Source organism: Danio rerio, chromosome 8 (genome assembly GCF_049306965.1).
Source record: "Danio rerio strain Tuebingen ecotype United States chromosome 8, GRCz12tu, whole genome shotgun sequence".
NCBI lineage: Eukaryota > Metazoa > Chordata > Actinopteri > Cypriniformes > Danionidae > Danio > Danio rerio.
The window spans coordinates 15,659,216-15,682,774 of record NC_133183.1 but is presented as its reverse complement, the minus strand read 5'-3'; the positions used below and the strand labels follow the sequence as shown (position 1 = coordinate 15,682,774).

Sequence of the window (23,559 nt, the reverse complement as noted above, 5' to 3'; positions counted from 1 at the left end):
AATCATTTGCTAAGTTACAGTATAGATAAAACCAATATATCAAGATAGAACAAGTATTGGTATTTGCAGCACAATATTTGACCAAACTGTCATCAGATATGATGTTAGCTATTCTCGCTTTGATTCAGTCATTCATTTCATCAAGAGAGGGAGTGTGCGAGAGAGAGAGAGGGATATTGTGTGTGTGTTCATCATGACTAAGGCTACCTCTTATATTCTACCTCAAATATTTAGGAGCATATTTGCGAGTTGGTTGATCCTTATCAGTTCTGTGGTAAAGCAAACATCTGTCCTCGAGATTAGACAGAGAAGTGAAGGCTCTGGCAACTGTCAATGAGTTACTATGATTACTACTAATGCTTGAGTTGGACACTAAACGATTGTATAGCACACCCTCCGGCCAATCAGAATCAAGAATTTCAACAGACCTTTGAATAAGATGAAAACATTGCATAGCTTTAACCTGCCACTATTAAATCAAACAGTAAATTTAAAACTATCTCATATTTTGGTGATAAAATGCAATTTTTCACTCTTTAGGCGAAACAAGCTTCCATATGTTTCACAACGAAATGTAATAAGACCGTGCTTTTTTATCTTTGCAGCCCAAGAAAATAAACCTCTCTAAAGTAAAATGAATTATCAGTTATCAGATAATATCCCCAAAAAATTGATGACTTCGTATACGTGTTTGCCTCCACACACACATAATCTCCGCTGAAGATAATGAACTAATCAGTGATGGCGCTAAAAATAATTTAGTTAATAAATGAAAAGGTTGCATCCACAAATTATTAGCCTGATTAATTACACATGAAATGTTTGGAAGGCTGATTTGGTTCCTGGATTTCTCTGAAAACGCCTGTAGCCTTGCTTTCGCCACACACTGATTAAATGGATTTCGTTCTAGCAACCTGGATATGGTGATTACATTCACATGCACATAGCAGAAAGAGAGAATTGTGGGTAAGCCTTCCTGCCTAAGCTTCTCCTGTTAAACTCAGACACACTGTTGCCTGAGAAAAACATCTCAACAGTGGGAAAAAAATACATGTGCTGCTTCTACAAATCTAGAGATTTAGTTTCTTCTTGCTTCAATGGAATGAGTACAGTATTGATTGGCCTCCAGTTCCTCTACAGTTAATCCCTGACTTGTGTCCAGTTTCGTCTTTCTTCTATTACAGACTAAGACTCCACAGAAATGAAGGTCTGGTGACCTGAGGCTAGTCTGAGAGTTACAGGCTGAATGACACAGACAAAGGTTTGACAAAACTAAGAGACTGGGACTGGGAAGCATCTGTATAAATGGTGTAGTATGACTACTAAAGTCATGTTTTTTTATATAATATAAATATATAACTCCAATTTAAGATGAAAATAGATTTATGTATTTATAGGTGTCATGAAGAAATGTTGTGTCTAATTTGTTGCAAAAACTCATTTATTCATTCATTTTCTTGTCGGCTTAGTCCCTTTATTAATCTGGGGTCACCACAGCGGAATGAACCGCCGACTTATCCAGCAAGTTTTTACGCAGCGGACGCCCTTCCAGCCGCAACCCATCTATGGGAAAAATTCACACACACATTAATACACTACGAACAATTTAGCCAACCCAATTCACCTGTACCACATGTATTTGGACTGTGGGGGAAACCGGAGCACCCAGAGGAAACCCACGCGAAGGCAGGGAGAACATGCAAACTCCACACAGAAACGCCAACTAAGCCGAGGTTCGAACCAGCGACCCAGCAACCTTCTTGCTGTGAGGCGACAGCACTACCTACTGTGCCACTGCCTCACCCTGTTGCAAAAACTGTAGTTTGATAAATGTAAATGTTTCCATAACTGAAATGAAAGTAATAAATACATGCTAAAATAATGTTCATAAGTAAATTCAGAGAATTATAGATGTATAGCTTCCAAATGTTATTGCAAAGTAAAAATGTTATAGGTACTTATTTATCTTCAGTTTATATTTCTAAATGAATTTCCATAAGAAAATATTTTAACAAAAAAGATGACACATAAGCCATTTACAATCTCACGGCAATTCATAACTTTTTGATTTAGTGGCTAATTCAAATGAATTTCTATGATCTAATTCGTATAATTTAGTACGATTTGCTCATCACCCAATGACGGTTGGGGTTAGGGGTGGGGTTGGGTGCCACGCCTCCTTTTTAAAATCGTACGACTGAACTTGTACGAATTCGCCACTAAACTGACAAAACGTAAAATACTTACGATTCCTCGTGAGATCAGTCTGGCTCAACATAATTGAGTACACATTGAAAATGTATTTTTTTATCCATTTCTCAGCGAATATAGGTATTATAATTTGTTGCATTTAAACAAAACAGATTTAATAATTAGATATATTTATTAAAATACTATTTTAGTCACTAAACATTTTTAGAAATTGAAAGATAATACATTTAAATTCATCCGAAATATTGGGGAAAATTACAAACTACAAAATTTTAACAAAGTTTTATACAGTTTTGGTTTCTCTTGAATTAGATTTTAAGATAATCAAAAGCATTACGGGCATGTCAGAATAAAATTTAGCTATTTTAAGGACAGAAAAATCCGGTCTGCGTCGCGGCGCATGGTCTAACAGGATTGAGCTTATTCTCCTAATGAGTTACGGTGTGTTTTAAGAATAAACCAATCAGAGTCTCCTCTCCCATTCTCTTTAAGAGTCAGTTGCATCGTGCCATCGTGCATTTGCAATTTAAATGGTGGACTTTGTAAGTGGAAAAACTGAATGCTCTACTAGCGAGAAAACAGTTAAACAGCATCTGCAGCAAGAGGATAAAGAACGAATCTCCTCCAATTGGCCCCACGACAACACAAAGAGAACATGCAAAATCTGCACAGAACCTTTACCATGATGACAGTAAATAATATTTTAGTAGATATTTTTCAAGACACTTTTATACAGTTTAAAGTGACCTTTAACGGCTTAACTTGGTTAATTAGGTTAACTAGGTAGGTTAGGGTAATTAAGCAACTTATTGTATAATGATGGTTTGTTCTTTAGACTATCAAAAATATATATAGCTTAAAAGGGCTAATAATTTTGACCTTAAAATGGCTTTAAAAAATTAAAAACTGCTTTTATTGTTGCCGTAATAAAACAAGTAAGACTTTCTCCAGTAGAAAAAAATATTATCAAGCATACTGTGAAAATTCCCCTGCTCTGGTAAACATCATTTGAGAAACATTAACATATAAACATTTACATAAAAATATATATATAAAAAAAACAATCACAAAAATACAGTAAAATTTCTTAAACTTGAAACAATTTTTTTAAAATAAAAAACAAAACAAAAAAACGATATTGCAGATATAACAGATTCTTTTTAAACAATGTTTTAGATTTGCTGTTATTAATCTAAATAGATTTTTGTAACTGTAATATAAAACACATCATATAAACAAAAATACAACTGGTAAAAGCAAAAAAAAGTTTGAAAAGCAACAAAAAATAATTAAATCTTCCTGTCCTGTTTCACAGTTTATGTAAACACAAATGAAGTACAACGGTTAATTAGTGAATCAGAAAACACTTGTTTTCCAAAATGATTAGTGTACTCTAATTAAGTCATATTTAGTTTTCATTTCAATTATGTTATATTTATTTTCTGCAATCCGTTAACTAATTACAACTAAAACAACAAGAGTGCTCGATGCAGAAAATAGTCTAATAAAATGTCAGTTTTCTGCTTCAATAAATTCCAGCCAAATCCAGCCATAACTGGAATCAACCTCAGCGAACAAAAAGACAAATAACATCTGGTCCAGTGGTTGAGATGCACAAACAATCCAGCAACCAAACAAGCTGTCAAACAAGTCACGAGAGATGCAGTCCAAATCTCCAGCTAATCCTAAACTTAAATGACAGGTCTAGTCCTTAACAAGTGCTAAAGCACCTGCCTCACACACATACACACAAACACACACGCAGTCCAATCTCCAACAATAGATTTCCATTGCTTCAGTGAGCCCATCAGTGCCTGTAAACGGCACGATAAACAAGGAAATCCTATCTCCTCCAAGCAGATAGTGACGAAAACGGCCCTCCATCACACAACAAATCAAAATACACCCATGATAAGAATGAAGAGGAGCCCATCGAGAGTGCAAGATTTATGCATGCTTTATCAGGCATGAGGAGGAAATGCAACTGATAAAAAAAGAGCAGCGCTGTGGTGGGAAGCTGAAGCTGAGAGAGCAGGATTTAGAAAAACTGCAGGTTTTTTTGTCTTTTCTGTTTGACTCTTAGCATTGCGTTTCTATGCCCCATAAATTTCTTTGCACCTCTAAACAAAAAATAATTTGTTCGAATTTTTAAATTCTTTTATTGTGAGGACCCACGGGGGGATATATTAAGGTGATCCAGAGGTAAAGATTTCATTCAATATTTTAATAAATATATAAATATGTTAAATATATGTCAACATATTTAATATAAAAGATAAACTATAAAAACAAGATTAATTAAAAGTTTAAAAAAAGGGAAAACTCCCCACAAAACTTAAAATGAAACAAAAAATCTGATGCATTATGGGCACAAAGCTGGAAAGCAGTTTGTTTGATCTGAACAAAACACCAGCGAAGAAACTCAACGCAGAGGAAAATAAAAACCTCACTGCCAGCTAGCTTTTCGGAAGTGTTATTGCAGACCAGAAGTACAGTAAATGTACGGCAATGCACAAAGCATGCGTCGTGGGTTACACCGATCACTCGAAGCAGAAGTATAAACCAGCCTACAGGCGAAGGATCGACAAAGAACACGGGTCACTGGGTGCTATCTGTCGGCGAATTATAGTTTTATACTTTTTAATTTAAGTTAATTTATTTTTATTACATATTTTATTTTATTTTTATATAATATATATTTTTCTTACTGTTCTAAATATATTTTTGTAACTGAAAAAAAGTATATAAAAACAGAGAACTAAAATGATAAATGAGCATTGCTGTGACAGTAAACTGAAGCTGAAACAGTTAAATAAAAAAACTCTTTAAATAAAAAAGCTTTATATATATATATATATATATATATATATATATATATATATATATATATATATATATATATATATATATATATATATATATATATATATATATTTTTTTTTTTTTTTTTTTTTTTACTTCACTGCGACATTTTACAAATCAACCAAATGTAAATAGTTTATTCAATATTTTCAAATACAAAAAATATAATTTTAAATGTTTATTTTTACTGTAAACAAAATGCTACAATAAAATATAAACCAAAACATCTATAAAAAATAAACAAACAAAAAGAACAACGTTGGAAAGCAAAATAAACAAAAATGTTAAGGCTTAAAAAGGTTATAAAGGCTGTTCATAGAATTATAGAAGTATAATCATTTTTAATAAAAATTTTAAATACAGTTAAAGTCAGAATTATTCCCCCCAGTTTATTTTTTTCCAAATTCCATTTAACAGAGAGAAGATTTTTTCAACACATTTCTAAACATAATAGTTTTAATAACTCATTTCTAATAACTGATTTATTTTATCTTTGCCATAATGACAGTAAATAATATTTTACTACATATTTTTCTATACAGCTTAAAGTGAAATTTAAAGGCTTAACTAGATTAATTAGGTTAACTAGGCAGGTTAGGGCAAGTTATTGTATAACGATGGTTTGTTCTATTGAAAAAATATATAGCTTAAAGGGGCTAATAATTTTGACCTTAAAATGGTTTAAAAAAAAATAAAAACTCATTTTATTCTAGCCAAAATAAAACGAATAAGACTTTCTCCAGAAGATAAAATATTATCAGATATACTGTGAAAATTTCCTTGTTCTGTAAAACATCATTTGGGAAATATTTAAAAAAACAAAAAAACAAAAAAACAAAACAAAGGGGGTCTAATAGTTTTGACTTTAACTGTAAATTTTTCAAAATATTTTAGTTACTATTTTAAATACCTATTGGTAACAGTAAAAAAAAGTCTACAAAACTAAAATGATAAATGATTGCTGTGACAGGAAGCTGAGAAAGCAAGATAAAAGTCTGAGTTTTTTTTCTTTTACGTTCCGCTCAACTCTCATAGCATCTATCTCTATGCCCCATTAATCCTCTGTGCCTCTAAATAAAATCTTATTGTGTGGGTGGACTTTGAATTATTTTTTTCGCGAGGACTCACAGGGGGATAAATTATGATCAACCGGAGGTATAGAGGGAAAATAAATCACCCTGAAATGAAATCCATGATGCTAACTAGGAGGAAGGTGATGCCAACGAATTGAGTCATAACACAGTTTCATGTGGCCCGATGCAACGATTCAAGGACGGATGCTTGTTAAAACACGCTCTCTTTTTTTATTGTAATGAATGTGAAAATTAAATAAAAGCTGTAAGAATGATAATCATGCCCACCGCTGACTCACTACAGGAGCCCTGGGGATTGCACTTGTCTGCTAATTTGCTTTAACTCTATTTGAACAACATCGGTGCTTTGAGGTGCTGATTACAACATTAGATGTACTCGTGTGGGGTTGGAGGCTCGAATAATCACACAAAGCCCATGGGTTTCATCTCAAACTCCTGAAAAAACAACAAAATGAAACAAAAAAGATGACTATCTGATGCATATTGCGTACAAAGCTGGAAAGCAGTTTGTTTGATTTGGTTTAATGTGTTTGGCTGGCTTTTCATGTAACTTTCACAATTGCCAATAACGAAGACTTGGCGTAAATAAGCATTTGGAGTAAAAGCTTCTGGGTTTTTTTGCGACTTCAGAATGTGGGACATTGAATGGGGTGATGTGGACTAAAAAATTCTTAGTTACCAATATTTTGCTCAGTGTGTTTTTGTGTTGGTGTTTTAACTAGACACCATGGATAAATTAACACAGTACTAAAACGGCAGGTGGCGACAAGTCTCAATCTTAAATGGAGTGACTTGCTGAATTGTTCATTCAAATGATCAATTCAAAACATCTTATTCGTTTAGAAAAGAACCAAGTGACTCTACGGAATTTAGACTGGAAGTGACTCTATTGCAATTAAGCTGTGATTGTCTTGCACATCATGTGAGGAAAGCACGGTAACGTAATCAGTAGTAAATTTACGTCAAAAGCCAGATAGCGCTCTCTCTCGTGAGTCGCACAGAACAACCAACTATGCCCCGAAAAAAAACCCAGGAATTAATTGGGTGAGCAAAGAGAGGCTTAGAAACACTAAAACAGTTGAAGCAAATGTGTCGAAGCTTCGAATCATTTCAAAATACGACTCTACAGTGACACATAGTGATCATTTTTATGTATTGCTCTGGAACAGTTTCAGCAAAGAAACAGATATGCAAATTTGAGGTATTAAACCCCACATTTTAGAGTTGAGGTTTCAACTGTTTAAGTCACAGATGTCAAACTCAGTTCCAAAAGGGCCGCAGCTCTGCACAGTTTAGTTCCTACCCTAATTAAACACACCTGATCAAACTAATTGAGTCCTTCAGGCTTGTTTGAAACCTACAGGTAAGTGTTGGAGCAGAGTTGGAACTAAAATGTGCAGGGCTTTGGCCCTCCAGGAATTGAGTTTGACACCCCTGGTTTAAGTGAAGCTGTGAGAGTTCTAGACTATCATGCGGAAATTATGGGTTCGAATCCAGAGTGATATATAGCTATATATGTTAGTTCTTAAATGCTGTTTTTCTTGTGTTTGTTTTAAAATTGGTCTGACATCCCAATGAACACTTTGTGAATAAATATGTCTTGTTTTGGTCATAAAATTAAAACATTATTAAAATACATTAAGCCATAATTTCAGAATATTTGTACAAGTCGGGAATCGAACCATATGCAACACAGTTACTAGGTGCACATCACAGTCCACTAGGCTACACAAGATGGAGTTTTCTGACCCTGACAGCCAAACGCAGATTTGCCAGGCCTCGAACCGCTTTTGAAATGATCGACGCTTTGAATCGTTTTAGTCACGTGACCTGGGTGCTACGAAACATTTTAGTCACGTGACCTGGGAGATGAGTCATGCTTTGGTGCAGTGTTTTGAAACACTTACGCTTCGGGATCACGTCAGTCATCCCTAGGAATTACCAGTCTATGGTAAATCTTTATAGTAAAGTAAGATAAACATAAGATATTATTGCTTTCATTTGATCCATCGGAAATAATAAACACATGACCACAGCCACAACTAATGATGCAATGCCTTTGTCGCTGCTTAGAATCCTATTATATAAATATGTTGGGTGGTTTATTCTGTGTAAGAAGCCAAAAATCCGATCTACCTACCTACACTGCAGACACGAGAACACAGATTCATATCGGATAAAATTTCCACATATGAACAAGGCCTGAATCTGATTTGAGTAAATCGTAATCTATGTGATTTGTTCCTGCTTACACGTACATAGGCTATATCCGATCTGTGCCACATGGGAGAAAATTTTTTGGAATTGAGTCACTTGAACAGTGCAGTGTAAATGCAATATTTGTTCTGCTGTTTTTGTTTGAGAAACAGTCTGAGATATAATTTGTTCAATTTTAAAGTCAGGAAAAAATGGAAGTTAAGATTGTCCTTTTTCCCCCCGAATTATGATGAACATCTAATTTATATAGTCCTGATAAGCCCACCCTAAGAAGTGAAGAAAAGTGGTTTCCAGGGGAAAGGAAGGTTATGGTATTTGATTAAAGATTATGAGGGCAAGATACTTCATAAAATTTTATTTCGCATGATATTGCCATCAAATTCATAACATATATACTCAAGAGATGTGTGGCTTTTGATCTATCACTTTTCTGTATTGTTCCAGGACTAATTTCATATATTTATGAAATAGTAAAATGTTTAGTGCGGTGCAACTTTTTTTATATTGCTTAAGCATCTATAACTTTTTTTTGTTTTGATTATTATAAACTCTAGATGATGGATAAAAAAGCCTAAAGTATCCAAAGATACACAAACTAAGACTTACATAGACTTAATTATTTAGTAACTGTCACTGTTTTAGTTTGGAAAGATCATTTTTGAGAAAAAGCCTCTGACGGTTCGGGAAAGAAGGACATCAATATAAAGTCTCAGAAAACCTTTTGCAGAAATTTTATTTTGCATGCTATACTTGTCAGATTTGAAAAATAAACTCATGAGACACTTGGCTTTCAAGGTATATGTGGTCTAGGTAATTACGTTAATGTTTTCCTGTGTTTGCATATGAAAAAACAAATGAACAAATTGAACACAGCACAATATACTTTGTCATGACTTCATAAAGTATAACTTTCTAGATTGAAAGCTTAAAGTGTCTTCCTTTCAATGGTACCTAATTTATGTTTATAGCTCACTGGGGTCAAGAACTGTTACTATTTAAATGTAGGAAGGTGTAAATCTCCAAAAGAGAATGCTGGCTAACGGGTTAAAAAGAAAAAAAAAAAGAAGTATATCATTTTTGGCTCATATTTTTGGATACCGGAACTCTATTTTCCATCTATAATTCATCAAGTAAAATCCAGTGCATGTCTAATGTAAGTATACAATAAATACATGCAAAGTGTGAAGTGTCACTCCATCTGCCTCTTTTATCACTGTCAACTCTGAAAATATCCTTTTTAAAATAAACTCACATTTTGACAAAGGGGTCCGAGTAGCCATTTGAATCCATGGCTGCCAGGTGAGCACAGCGAATAATTCCTACAACCAGTGTGTTCTTCTCGGTGTTGTACAGCAGAGAGACCAGGATTCGGCCACGCTAGAGAAACAGAGAGACAAAAGCTGCGGTCGACTGGTTTCCATTGATCAATATTCAGACAATCAATAACACATTAAACAATATATGTCGGTAGGGTGCAATGGGCTAAACACCCCTTTAGGACAATATGATTGTTTCTCCGGTTCTAAAATAATGATGATTGAATAACATGCTTTGCTGAATACAGATGAAATAAAAAGATTGCATGTAATGGAATGTAAAAGAGAGAAATAATGATATGGATATAGAGAAAATTGCTATTTTTAAAAAAAAGTTTTTTGTTTTTTTTGGCAAGGCATTTAGGAGCAGCATTTAATTATAGACTTACTTAAATCACTTCAGTTAAAGAGGAAAGTATCCATTTTCTGTACAATGCACATTTCATAACCCAACTTTTAAAATCTATGGGCTCTATTTTAACAATCTAGGCGGATTTAAAGTCAAAATCGCATCGCACAAAAACACAAAGGGCATGTCCAAATCCACTTTTACTATTTTAAGGATGGAAAAATACGCTTTGCGCAGCAGTGCATGGTCTAACAGGGTTGTGCTTACTTTTTTAATGAGCTCGGGTTGTGTTTTGAGCACAACATGCATTAAACCAATCACAAACCAGTCTTGTCTCATTCCCTTTAAGAGTCAGTTGCTCGTGCCATGATGCATTCGCTATTTACATCGCGGACTTTGTAAGTGGAAAATCTAAATGCGTCACTAGTGAGAAAACAGTTAAAGAGACCATTTGCACTAGGATAAAGAACGAGCCTCCTCCAATCGGCCTCTTTGCATTCTCTTCATTTTATTTTTACTTTTTACTTTACTACTTTACTTTCCTGGTTAAGGAAACAGTGTTGAAAGCACTCCACTGAAGACATTCGTTAGCCTGCATATTTAATTTAGCTTGTAACGCACAAAGATTTGTTTCAAAACTATTTCAAAATTCAGTTCTAATGTCCAGCAAACGAATAAATGAACAATAATAACAGTGTTGTCAAAAAACTGAGTTATATCCAAACACATATCCTATTCTTAAGCCCCATTTAGTGATGCAGACGTCTCCAAAACCTGACAGGTGGACAAATCTATACTTGTTTTTTTTATTAAAACAAAGATAAATATGCATATAATAAATAACACTGCTAAAAATAATAACATTATACAAATGGAAATTTTCATGAATAAACTGAAAAAAGCCCCCGACATGAAGAAGGCATGAAGGTGGTGTTTTTATATATTATTAATATATTTATATATTATGTTATATATTATAAAAATAATAATTTTTGTAATATTTTAAAGCTTTAATTCTTTTCCATATATAAAGATATTTGTGTATTGCTGTACATACTGTCTGTATTAAGCAATGTGTAAGCCTTTCTGGACCTGGCGCTGAACTTTAGACCAGCTTTCACTTGGTGAAATAGTGCTGTCTATTTCAGTTTCTCAAAGTTGCAATGCGCCAACAATGCGCCTTAACATAGACCGGAACCCCAAGAGTCCACAAAGTAGCACAAATGGATCTGCCATTTAAACAACGTGGCGCAAAATGTGAAAATTAGTGTTGCGCTGCTCTGAAAATAGCAACAAATCACGCCAAACACATCTTGATAATTGATACATATAATCACAATATCATAAGTGACAGTATGACATTTCTCCCAAAAAATGTCATTTTTATTTAAAATAAAGGCTATATTATTTTGATCATCACAAGTCTTAATAAAATAATAAGAAATATTTTGAGCACCACATTAGAGTATTAGAAACTGAGGACGACCTATTGGAACCCTCATGGATTCTAACAAAAAATCGGCAGAAATTTGGCATGCAAAAGATCTGCAGAGTGGATAGCAACATCAACAGCCTGAGGTATCAAGACATTTGTGCTGCCCATTACATAACAAACCACAGGATAGCAAATCCTGCAGCAGGACAGCACTCCTTCTTATACTTCAGCTTCCACATCAAAGTTCCGGAAGGCAAAGAAGGTCAAGGTGCTCCAGGACTGGCCAGCCCAGTCACCAGACATGAACATTATTAAGCATGCCTGGGGTAAGATGAAGGAGAAGGCATTGAAGGTGAATCCAAAGGATCTTGATGAACTCTGGGAGTCCTGCAAGAACACATTTTTTCACCAATCCAGATGAATTAATTCAAATTAATTAATAAGTTATTTGAGTCATTGCAGAGATGTATGGATAAAGTCCTCCAAGCTCATGGGAGTCATACACGATAATAATTCTTTTTCCACTGCACCATGACTTTATATTCTATACTGTACATTATTTCTGTTAAGTGACAAGACTTTTGTCTAAGCAAAGTCAGACCTTACTGTCCTAATTAAATAATTAAAAATCAAGGCATGATCATATTTTATTTTGATAACATAAGCGTAATCTAGAGGCCTTTGCCTTTCATATAAGCCACTTCTAATACCAAAGGATCAATAAGTTATTATTTCAAGTTATTAAAGTCAAGGTATTATTTGCTGTTCCTAAAACCTGGATGGGCGACAAGACTTTAGTCAGGTAGTGTATACACAAACATGACTACGGGTAAAAATTATAAGAATTTTTATCAAAAAAAAAAAAAAAAAAAAAACACATGATAATTTCAAAAATTCTCATTAGCAACAAATTGTAAATCTTTTTATCTTATTTAACAAAAATAATTAGCTCATTATCAGCTATTTGCCACTGAATGCGATAAACTCATTAAACAGGACAGTTTATCAGTGCGAAGTCACAAACACGCGTTCAGGAAAGTGAATTTCTTGCTAAATAGTGTTTGAGAAAATAAAAATGATGTGCTTTATTTGTTCCTGAGGGCTTTATCCTCTTTGCACCCTGAATGTGAGTGCTTTCACTCCAGACAGTATGGAAACGGGATGGAAAGTATCGGATCTTTACCTCCTCCTCTGCAACAGGAGCCGCAGGATCCATTGCCTGGCTGTTCCCCTCCCGGGTCTGGAAGAACATAGAAATGCTATTAATAATACAGCAAATCCCCAAACACTAAATTATGCATAGTACAAATTCCAATGGACGTAACCTCACAACGGCTACTGTGACTCACTCACACACACACACACCTGTGCGATTCTCTCAAGCCCCATGTTGTATTTCTTGCTCTCTCCCTCCTTCAGTTTCTTGAGAGCCACCCTGACTTCACCTATGAACTCATTCCGTCCTAAGCGATCCATATCACACACACACAGCCTGCAAGAGAGAAAGAGAGAGAGATAGCGAGAGAAAGGAGAGAGATTTGACTTTTAAAATCCCTTAATTAGTTTTCAGCACAATTATTTAACAAATTAACACATTCATTCAATATATTATTCACATAACCCTAAAAATATATAAAAAACATACAACTTCATTTCTAAACAGCAATCACTTTTTCAGAAAAATTAAATATTAACATATTAAATCTACATCAATCTTTAAATGTTTCAAACTAAAAAGCTACTGTAAGTGAGCAGGAATCAAAGCTATAAAGTTAAAACAATATTGGTGGAATCTTTTACCAAAATTGTAGATTTTCTTGTCAACCACACACTCAAATTTTCTTGTTCATACAAATTAAAAAAAAAAAAAAGTTATCAACTTTTCTTGTTTTACACAAATATTTAGGACCACAATTAAACCCTTCATGGCTAAAAAAAAACAGACTAGAACATTTATACCATAAATTATTCACATAAATTTAAAAACAATCAAACATTTAACTTCATTTCTAAACAACTATCACTTATCTTACATAAAATACGTTTATTCACCAAAATGCTTCAAATGATTCCAATCTTCCTGTAAGTTTATACACTCCTACAACATGCTTGATCAAACTACTTATTTAAAACGAGCTGCAACGACACAATTCTTGAGATTTTTTCTAGGACAACTTAATTGTTTTATGTTCAATCCACTTAAATTTGTTCCGTTAACTTAAATGATTTGTGTTGGGGCAACATGAATGTGTGTGAAAGCCTGCACTTTTACAGTGTAATAAGCAAACTCAACAACTACTGTGAGCAGTAATCAAACTTTTTTAAGTTATTCAAACAATGTAGGAGTAACCTTTTACCAAAGTTATAGCTTTTCTTGTCAACCATATACTCAATTGCGCTCGTCCACATACAAAAAAAATATATATATATATTTTTATATTCAGCTTTTCTTGTTTTACATTAATATTGAGCACTATAAGTAAACCCTTCTTGGCTAAAAATAAAGATAGAGAGAGAGAAGGAAAGAGATTTTTGACTTATAAAAATCTCTTAATTAGAGTTTTCAGCCCAATTATTTAACATTAGCACATTCATTCACAAATACTTAAAAAATACAAAATTCCATGTATACACCAAAGGTTCTGAGAATCCATAATAAGCAAACTCAAAAACATATGAAGCAGTAATGAAACCTTTGTAAGTTAAAAAATATTGGTGGTATCTTTTCCTAAAATGTTTACTTATCTTGTCAACCATATGCTCAATTTTATTTGTCCAATAAAACAATATATCATCTTTTCTTGTTTTACAACAATATTTAGGACCATAAGTAAACCCTTCTTGTCTAAAAATAGAGATAGAGAGAGTGTGTGTGTGTGTGTGTTTGAGTGTGTGAGTGTGTGAGTGTGTGTGTGTGTGTGAGTGTGAGAGAGAGAGAGAGAGAGAGAGAGAGAGAGAGAGATTTGACTTTTTAGATTTCTTGTCAAACACATTCTGAAATTTTCTTATCCATACAAAAATTTTAAAAGATATCAACTTCTCTTGTTTAACACCAATATTTAGGACCATAATTAAACCTTTCATGGTAAAAATTTTTTATAAAAATAGCGAAACAGAAATTTTGTACAAAAAAAAAAAAACGTTTTCAGCAAGATTATTTAACAAATTAGCCCATTCATTCCTTAAATTATTCACATAAACTTAAAAAAAAAACACACAACTTCACTTCTAAACAGCCATCAAATAAAATACATACACCTTTGTTCCTGTAAGAATCCAAAATAAGCAAACTCCAAAACTTAGCGAGGAGTAATCAAACCTTGTTAAGCTAAAACAACATCGGTGGAATCCCAAAATGTTAGCTTTTCTTGTCAACCAACAATTCTGCTCGTTCACACAAAAAAAAACATATAAAAACATCTGCCTTTCTTATTTTATACCAATATTTAAGACCAGTAAACCCTTCTTGGCCAAAAATAGATACAGAAAAAGGATAAGAGAAAGGATGAGAGAAAGAAAGAGAAAGGGAGAGAAAAAGAAAGAGAGAGAGATGGTGCACTCAGAAGTCTTCAGTTCAACTCTCAAGACAAAATGTGTAGTGTGCTGCAGCCAGAGAGAGACAATTTGGCAAGAGAAGCAGAAACTCTGAGGTGAAAAGTCAGTGGTATGAGCAAGAGATTGGCAATATGTCATTTTTGCCATTTCATTAGTGAAGATAATAGTGCAGGATCATTCATTTTTGAAAATGTGGTCGATTCGATATTGATTCTGAAAAGGTGTAAATTGATCTCCTTCTTCAATACTATGTATTTACTGTAATAAATAAGAGTTAATTAACAGTCCATCTCGGTTTGAGGGAGATCTCTGTTCATTTATTTATGCTTTGGAATTGCATTAGGACCTTGATTTCTCCTCTGAATACTTTTAATGTTGAAAAGTTTTTTAAAAAATTAATTATTTGCCATTTTAAGGAATTGGAAACTATACAAAGTCCTGCTTGAAAGTTTGTGAACCCCTTGCTGAATTGTTGAAATATGAGTTATGAGCTTACAACAAAAAAAAACATGATTAAACCAAAATGAGAGCTTGTGAATTTTGACATTTTTGACATATGAATCGATACAAGTCCCAAAAAACAAAAGCTTTTGGAACCATTAGATTTCAGGAAAACTGACACGAATTACTATGCGAACCGAGACCAGATATTTTTGGTTTAGATCAAACAAACAAGAAACCCTTAAAAGAGAAACTTAGCATGTGAACACTTTATTAAATGGCATGTTTCCTACTAAACAAATAAACAAACAAAAATAAGCAACTTTAATCTGATTCATGAACAAATCAATAAATATTTGTTTCGGTTTAACTGATTACTGAACTGACACTTCAAGAAATGCCAAAGAATGACTGCAGAGAAATGTACTGAATCATTCGAACGAATCATTCACTGACTCTGCCAGATTGCTTACTGAATTAACATCTGACTCATTGAACCGCATCATAAGCCTCATTCACGTCTGACTTGAAATGAACTTCTTTTACAGTGTTTTGTGTCCTTAATGCTCCATGGAAGACATTATAAAATATGATGAAGACTGATAAGCAGCATCATTTTATTTTGATAAATTATACTGTTATGTCTTTGTTTTGTGTATATTCATTCATTCATCTTCTTCAGCTTAGTCCCTTTATTCATCAGGGGTTGCCACAGTTGAATAAACCGCCAACTTATCCAGCAAATGATTTACGCAGCAGATGCCCTTCTGGGCGTTCCGGCTGCAAACCAGTACTGGGAAACATTCATTCAGACACATACACTGTGGCCAATATAGCTTATTCAATTCACCTATAGCGCATGTCTTTGGACTGTGGGGGAAACAGGAGCACACGGAGGAAACCCACACAAACTCCATACAGAAATGACCCAGCTAGGACTTGAACCAGTGACCTTCTTGCTGCGAGAAGACAGTGCTAACCACTATGCCACTACCTGTATGTCGCCTGGGGCTAATAATATTGACCTTAAAAATTTATAAAATTAGAAACTGCATGTATCCCAGCCAAACTAAATGAAACAATACTTTCTCCAGAAGAAAACATGTCATTGGAAATACTGTGAAAATTCCCTTGCTCTGTTCATCACTTTTGAAATATTTGAAGAAGTATATAAAATTAATAAAAGGGCTAATACTTTCAATCAAGGTCCATTCTAAAATGTACCGCTATATACATTTCTGGAAAATGCCAAATACATCCCAGGAGCAATGTTTTTTGCAGTTTTTGTTGTCGCAAATCCACCAGAGGTCGCTGTGTAAGCTTTTTCAGATCTTAATTTTGTCTCACAAGTGCCATTCTTGCCTGCTGTTCTCGCATTAATCCACCAGAGGTTGCTGCCGACTAACTGTCGACTGACTGGATGACTGACCGATCGACTGACCCAGCCTCCTTCTTCCCTTAACCCAAGCAATAGTGTTTTCAAAAGCACCAATTGACCCACCCACGAACTTGACAGTTTTAAAAAGCAATCCAGAAAAAGAAAAAACCCTCGCCTGTTTTTTTTTTTTTTTTACCACGTTTTCAGATGTTACCACGTTCTCACCTTGTTTTTTCCTTGTTTATTTTATCTTTTGGCTTTTGTTTTTGCCTCACTTGATTTCTGGAACCGCTCTTCGCCAAACACCATCGTTTTGAGCAAGGACCAGCAACAAACAACAGGAAAGCTGTCCATACGGAGGTAACAGTCAGCCGGTAAGCTTGATTAGGAACAGCGTCATACCGCCCCGTAGCGTTTGTTTATAAGACAAAATGCAGCCATACCTACATCAGGCTACATAATTTGCGATCTCCAGAAAACTATATAGGGCTACGTTTTCAGAATGAGCTAATGTTAAATATTTTTGTCCTCAACAGTGTGTGTATGTATATATATCACCATTTCTCTGCACATTGACCTTAAGCTTTCTACATTTTACACACTATCAGTTAATCTTCTTTGTTCTCCAGCTTCGTAATTGGAAGCAGCCAAAATCCATTTTCTGTCAACCTCCAATATTGACACTGAGAAAAGAGTGAGATTAAGAGAAAGAAACAACAACAGCAAGTGGAATGAGAAAAGAGTACTTTAAAAGAGCAGACAGATGGGTTTTGCGTCAGCAGCAGAGATGGAATGGAAAAATAAAACTGAGGAAAGAATAGCATGGATGAGGAGACAAACAGGCTAATGCAGAAGAGGAAGAACTGAAGTGTTAATGTGGGTGTCAAAGAGCGAGAGAGCGAGAGTCGGCACGTAAGCAGATCACACTGACATCATGATCTTGCCTGCTTCTAGCTTCCTTCTAGGGCTTGATTAGTCATTCCTTCCAGTCAGGTGTGTACACATGCTAATATAAACACACACACACACACACACACACACACACACACACACACACACACACACACACACACTGTACAGTATGTGGAGGTTGATAGGTGGTGCTCTCTTTCTGGGGACTTTCTACTTGAGGCAAGGCTGCTATTTTTTCCTCTCAGGGTTGAGCTTTTCCTTGTTAATGTCAGTCACGGTGATTGCGTCGAGCCTTTGCATGCATACGGAAGTCACCTACTTGCAGGACATCCGAAAGACAGTTCAGTGTATTGAGAACTGCAGAGAGTCAGATGAGTCATGATCAGACCCACACAGAATCTGTGCCTGCAGGATTTCACATAAAGCTCCACAGGCTTCTCCAGAATCTGACCGCTCGTCATTCAGCTTTTCCACATTTGTGACCCTCTTAAGTGTCAGTTTTTTAAAGGCTAGATTTATATATAACTTGAAAGTTGTATAAGCTTCCCAATGACGTATGGTCTGTTAGGATAGGATAATATTAGGTGGAGATAAAACTATTTGAAAATATGGAATCTAAAGGTTAAGAAAAATTTCCAGAAAAATGAGAAAATTGCCTATTAAGTTGTCTAAATGTGATTTTAGCAATACTACTAAACAAAAATTAAGTTTTGACATATTTACTTCATGGCCTCTTCTATCTTGCGGTGTAGAAGCTGAACAAAGTTTCTGTCCCCTTTTCCTGTCTACAGCCACTGTTCAGGCACAGTTTGGGTCTACTCCTCTCTTTTGGAATGCTGGGTTAAGTGAATCCATCCATTCCTTTCGAGGCCTAACTCTTGGACGTCTTCCATGGGTTCTTGCCTCCAGCATCTGCTTTGGAATAGTGTGGTGTTTCATCCTGACAACATGACCAAACCACCTCATCTTACAGTGCATACGAAAAGTATTAGCGCTTCACTTTTTTCCTACTTTTTTTTATCTTACAGCCCTATTCCAAAATGGAATCAATTAATTTATTTCCTCAAAATTCTACACACAATACCCCATAACGACAATGTGAAAAAAGTTTATTAAAAATCAAAACATGAAAAATCACATGTACATATGTATTCTCAGCCTTTGCTCAATACTTTGTTGAAGCACCTTTGCCAGCAATTACAGCCTTGATTCTTTTTGAATATGATACCACAAGCTTAGCACACCTGTCTTTGAGAATTTTTGCCCATTACTCTTTGCAGTACCTCTCAAGCTCTATCAAGTTGGATGAAAAGCAATGGTGTACAGCCATTTCCAGATCTCTCCAGAATTGTTCAAAAGGATTTAGGTCTGGGCTCTGGATGTGCCACATAAGTATATAGTTGTGTGGTGGTGTGTTTTGGGTCATTGTCCTGCAAGATGAACCATCGTTCCAGTCTGAGGTCAAGAGCACTCTGAAGCAGGTTCTCATTCAGTATATCTCTGTACATTGCTGCATTCATCTTTTCCTCTTTCCTGGCTAGTCTTCCAGTTCCTGCTGCTGAAAAACATCCCCACAGCATGATGCTGCAACCACCACACCTGTAGGCATGGTATTAGCCTGACGATGAGCGGTGCCTGGTTTTCTCCAAACATAAAGCCTGGCATTCACTCCAAAGAGTTCAATTTTAACCAGAGAATTTTGTTTCTTATTGTCTGAGAGACCTTCAGATGCCTTTTGGCAAATTCCAGGCAGGATGATGGAGGCCACTGTGCTCATTGGAGCTTTCAGAGCAGCAGAATTCTTTCTGTAACCTTCCCCAGCCTTGTGCCTCAAGACAATCCTGTCTCGGAGGTCTACGGACAATTCCTTTGTCTTCATGCTTGGTTTGTGCTTTGACATGCACTGTCCACCCTAGGACCTTATATAGACAGGTGTATGCCTTTTCAAATCATGTCCAATCAACTGAATTTACCACAGGTGAACTCCAATAAAGCTGCTGAAACATCTCAGGAATGATCAGTGGAAACAAAATGTACCTGAGCTCAACTTAGAGCTTTACGGCAAAGGCTGTGAATACTTGTGTATATGCGATTTTTTTATGTTTTTTATTTTTAAAAAATTTGCAACAGTTTTTTTCCCCATTGTCGTTATGGGGTTTTGTGTGTAGAATTTTGAGGAAATAAATTAATTGAATCCATTTTGCAAAACAATGTGGAAAAAGTGAAGTGCTATGAATACTTTCCAGATGCACAGTAGGTGGCGTTATAAACAGCTACCTTTGTTCTGCTGGAGATTTCTTTCTTTCCCAGAAAGGCTCTGTTTAAAGCATGATATAGTCTGCCAGATGCAGCAACCCTCACGTTGAGATCCCTATCAGGTTTCCCATCTTCACTTAACACCGTTTCAAGGTATTTGAACTCTTCCACTTGCTTCAAGACAATGTTGTCCAGCTTTATGGAGTGTTGGACATGTTTGATATTTACTGTAGGGAATTTGTAAAATGTCTTCATGGAAGATGATCTTTACTTAAAGGTCCCATGAAGTGCTGTAAAATATGCATTTTTATTTTATGTTTGACGTAATCTCTACTGAAACATAAAGCGAGGGTGGGACATAGTCTAGCTTCTCCCCTTTTTAGAAAAACAGCCAATAACGTTTTGTTTTTTCTATCATCGCTCTGCTAGTGAGTTTTTGAGCTCAAGTGCATCAAAAGTGTCTTGAAGGGGGTGAGGCATCTCAGATACTAGAGAGCATTTGATTGGTCACGATTCTTACCGGAAACTGAAGTACGAGGTGACGTAAATAAAACCTTGATCCATTAAGTTGGAAGTGAAAAACTACAAGCTTTACATGCTTAAATCAGTTTTATATCTCCTAAACGCAAATTTTAACACTGTTGTGGTGCGCACTAGCTTAGATATCCTAAAAACTAACAATACTGATCCTAACATCTGAAAAGCTTTATTTTAATTTCATGGGACCTTTAATATTCTAATGATTTTAACATATATGTTAAAGTCAATAGTTTTGACCCATAAGGTGTATTTTTGGCTTTTGGCTAAAATACCAGTGCAATATAGACTGGTTTTGTTATCCAGATTCATGAATTATTTCACATGCTAATCTTAGTAATTATTGAAGTTGTCAATAGGATTGTAGCAGCTGAATGGAAGGATAATGGATTAAATCAATGCACTGATAGATTGACACAAAGAGAAGGATCAATAATAACACAAAGCATGTTAGAACGATATATCAAAAGAAAGAAAAAAAGGCCAATCAACTGAGAGAATGACAGACAGTAAAAGCAATATACACTGACAGATGGACAGAACAAGAATAGAAAGAATTATTGAGCAAAAGACAGATTGAACGAAAGACAGAGAGACAGAGTGATTAAGAATAGATGGAAAGACACAGAATGAAACAATGGTAGACAGAATACTAGAACAAATGCTAGAACGATAAAATGAATGACAGAAAAATGGACCAAAAATAATGTTTTTTTTAAATGATACAATAGAATGAACCATAGACAAATATAGGAAGGAATAAAGAAAAGGATGAAAGGATGGATGGATGGATGGATGGATGGATGGATGAATGGATGGATGGATGGATGGATGGCTGGAATGACAGATGGACGGAATGACAGAATGACTTGTGTATTGAATAATTATTGGATGGATGGATTGAACGACAGAATGACTTGTGTATAGAATAATTTTTGGATGGATGGATTGAATGACGGATGGATGGATGGATGGAACAACAGAATGACTTGTGTATGGAATGATTATTGGATGGATGGATGGATGGATGGATGGATGGAATGACAGAATGACTTGTTTATGGAATGATTATTGGATGGATGGATTAAATGATGGATGGATGGAACAACAGAATGACTTGTGTATGGAATGATTATTGGATGGATGGATTAAATGATGGATGGATGGAACAACAGAATGACTTGTGTATGGAATGATTATTGGATGACTGGATGGATGGAATGACAGAATGACTTGTGTATGGAATGATTATTGGATGACTGGATGGATGGAATGACAGAATGACGTGTATGGAACGATTATTGGATGGATGCATTTTATGATGGATGGATGGAATGACAGAATGACTTGTGTATGGAATGATTATTGGATGGATGGATGGAACAACAGAATGACGTGTATGGAACGATTATTGGATGGATGCATTTTATGATGGATGGATGGAATGACAGAATGACTTGTGTATGGAATAATTATTGGATGGAAGGATGGAATGATGGATGAATGGAATGACAGAATGACTTGTGTATGGAATGATTATTGGATGGATGGAATGATGGATGGATGGAACGAGAGAATGACTTGTGTTTGGAATCATTATTGAATGGATGAGAGAACAATACAACAACATACTGGTGGAAAGAAGACTAGAACAGTTGCTAGAATTACAGAATCCTTGTTGAAAATGACAGATCAAAAAATCAATGTATAATAAATGTATAATAAAACAAACAAAAGAATGAGAGGTGGATAAATAGACTGAGAGAATGTTGGGTGAACGAATGGAACAAAAACTTCAAAAACAATTAAGCTCACTATAAATCAAAATCCTTTTCTCAAGTGTATATTAAACATTACAGTTGTTCTGATTGGCTGTGATGGTCACATCAACCGAGAGCAGAACAAAAATGACACTAGAAGCGTGTCACAGCTGGTTAAGGCAGAGAGCTGGGTGTGTTTAAAAAGTGGCAAAACAAATCCATCAGCTAGAATAAGACCACTGCTCAACACACATTCTATTAATAAACAATGAAAACACACACGCTGTATGCTTCCATGACATCTGTTATAACGACGACTCCAGTAATAGCACTATTGATAACAGAGCCATTCTCTTTAAAAATGTCCCCATTCAGCCAGCAGCAGTCATTGTTCACATGAGAAATGACAGAAACACTCACTCTGGATAAGATGGCCCAAATCTGGCAGTACAATGTATTGGAATTTAGTGGTAAAATATTCATTGCTCTCGTCTCTCGCTGCACTGAAAGACTGCAGTCAGATTTGAGCTCGGCCAGCTGTCAGGCCAGACACAGTCACTGTGACAAGGTGCTGACGCTGCCCGTGGTGACATACTCCATCTACGCCCTGGGCTCCCACAACCTGCTCTTCGGGATGATGCTCACAGAGCGTAACAGAGCGGAAAGAATCATCAAATCAAACTTATCCTTTGGGAATCCAAAGAGGCGAGAATCCATGTTCAGCACCAGAAACAGGCTTGTGCCACTTCTGCCATAATGTGTGCGTCTAATTGTTTTTATTATTATTATTTAAAAGGTATACATTGAGTCCACAATATCTTAAAATACGGAGTAGGGCTGCACAATGTACCATTTCAGCATCACAATGCACACTATCGCCTATACAAGTTTTAAAAACAACAAATAAATACTTGACTTCTAGTTGATCATTTGGTATCAGAAGTGGCTTATATGAAAGGCAAAGGCCTCAACATTATGCTTATGTTACCAAAATAAAATATGATCATGCCTTGATTATTAATTATTTAATTAAGACAGTAAGGTCTGACTTTGCTTAGACAAATGTCTTGTTACTTAACAGAAATAATGCACAGTATAGAATATAAAGTCATGGTGCAGTGGAAAAAGAATTAATATCGTGTATGACTCCCATGAGCTTGGAGGACTGCATCCATACATCTCTGCAATGACTAAGATAACTTATTAATAAAGTCATCTGGAATAGCAAAGAAAGCA

General features: G+C 35.3%; 1 protein-coding gene across 14 annotated transcripts in view; it reads right to left on the bottom strand.

Annotated features, from left to right (window-relative positions):
• The window catches only part of doc2g (double C2-like domains, gamma), a 169,660-nt gene that overhangs the window by 37,524 nt on the left and 108,577 nt on the right, over positions 1-23,559 (bottom strand). For all 14 annotated transcript variants that reach the window (XM_073908951.1, XM_073908942.1, XM_073908944.1 and 11 more), the window contains 3 exons: positions 12,850-12,976; positions 12,668-12,724; positions 9,637-9,761 (listed from right to left, as the gene is read on the bottom strand). In XM_073908951.1, the coding sequence (XP_073765052.1) occupies positions 9,637-9,761; positions 12,668-12,724; positions 12,850-12,976 (309 nt within the window). The remainder of the gene's footprint in view (positions 1-9,636; positions 9,762-12,667; positions 12,725-12,849; positions 12,977-23,559) is intronic.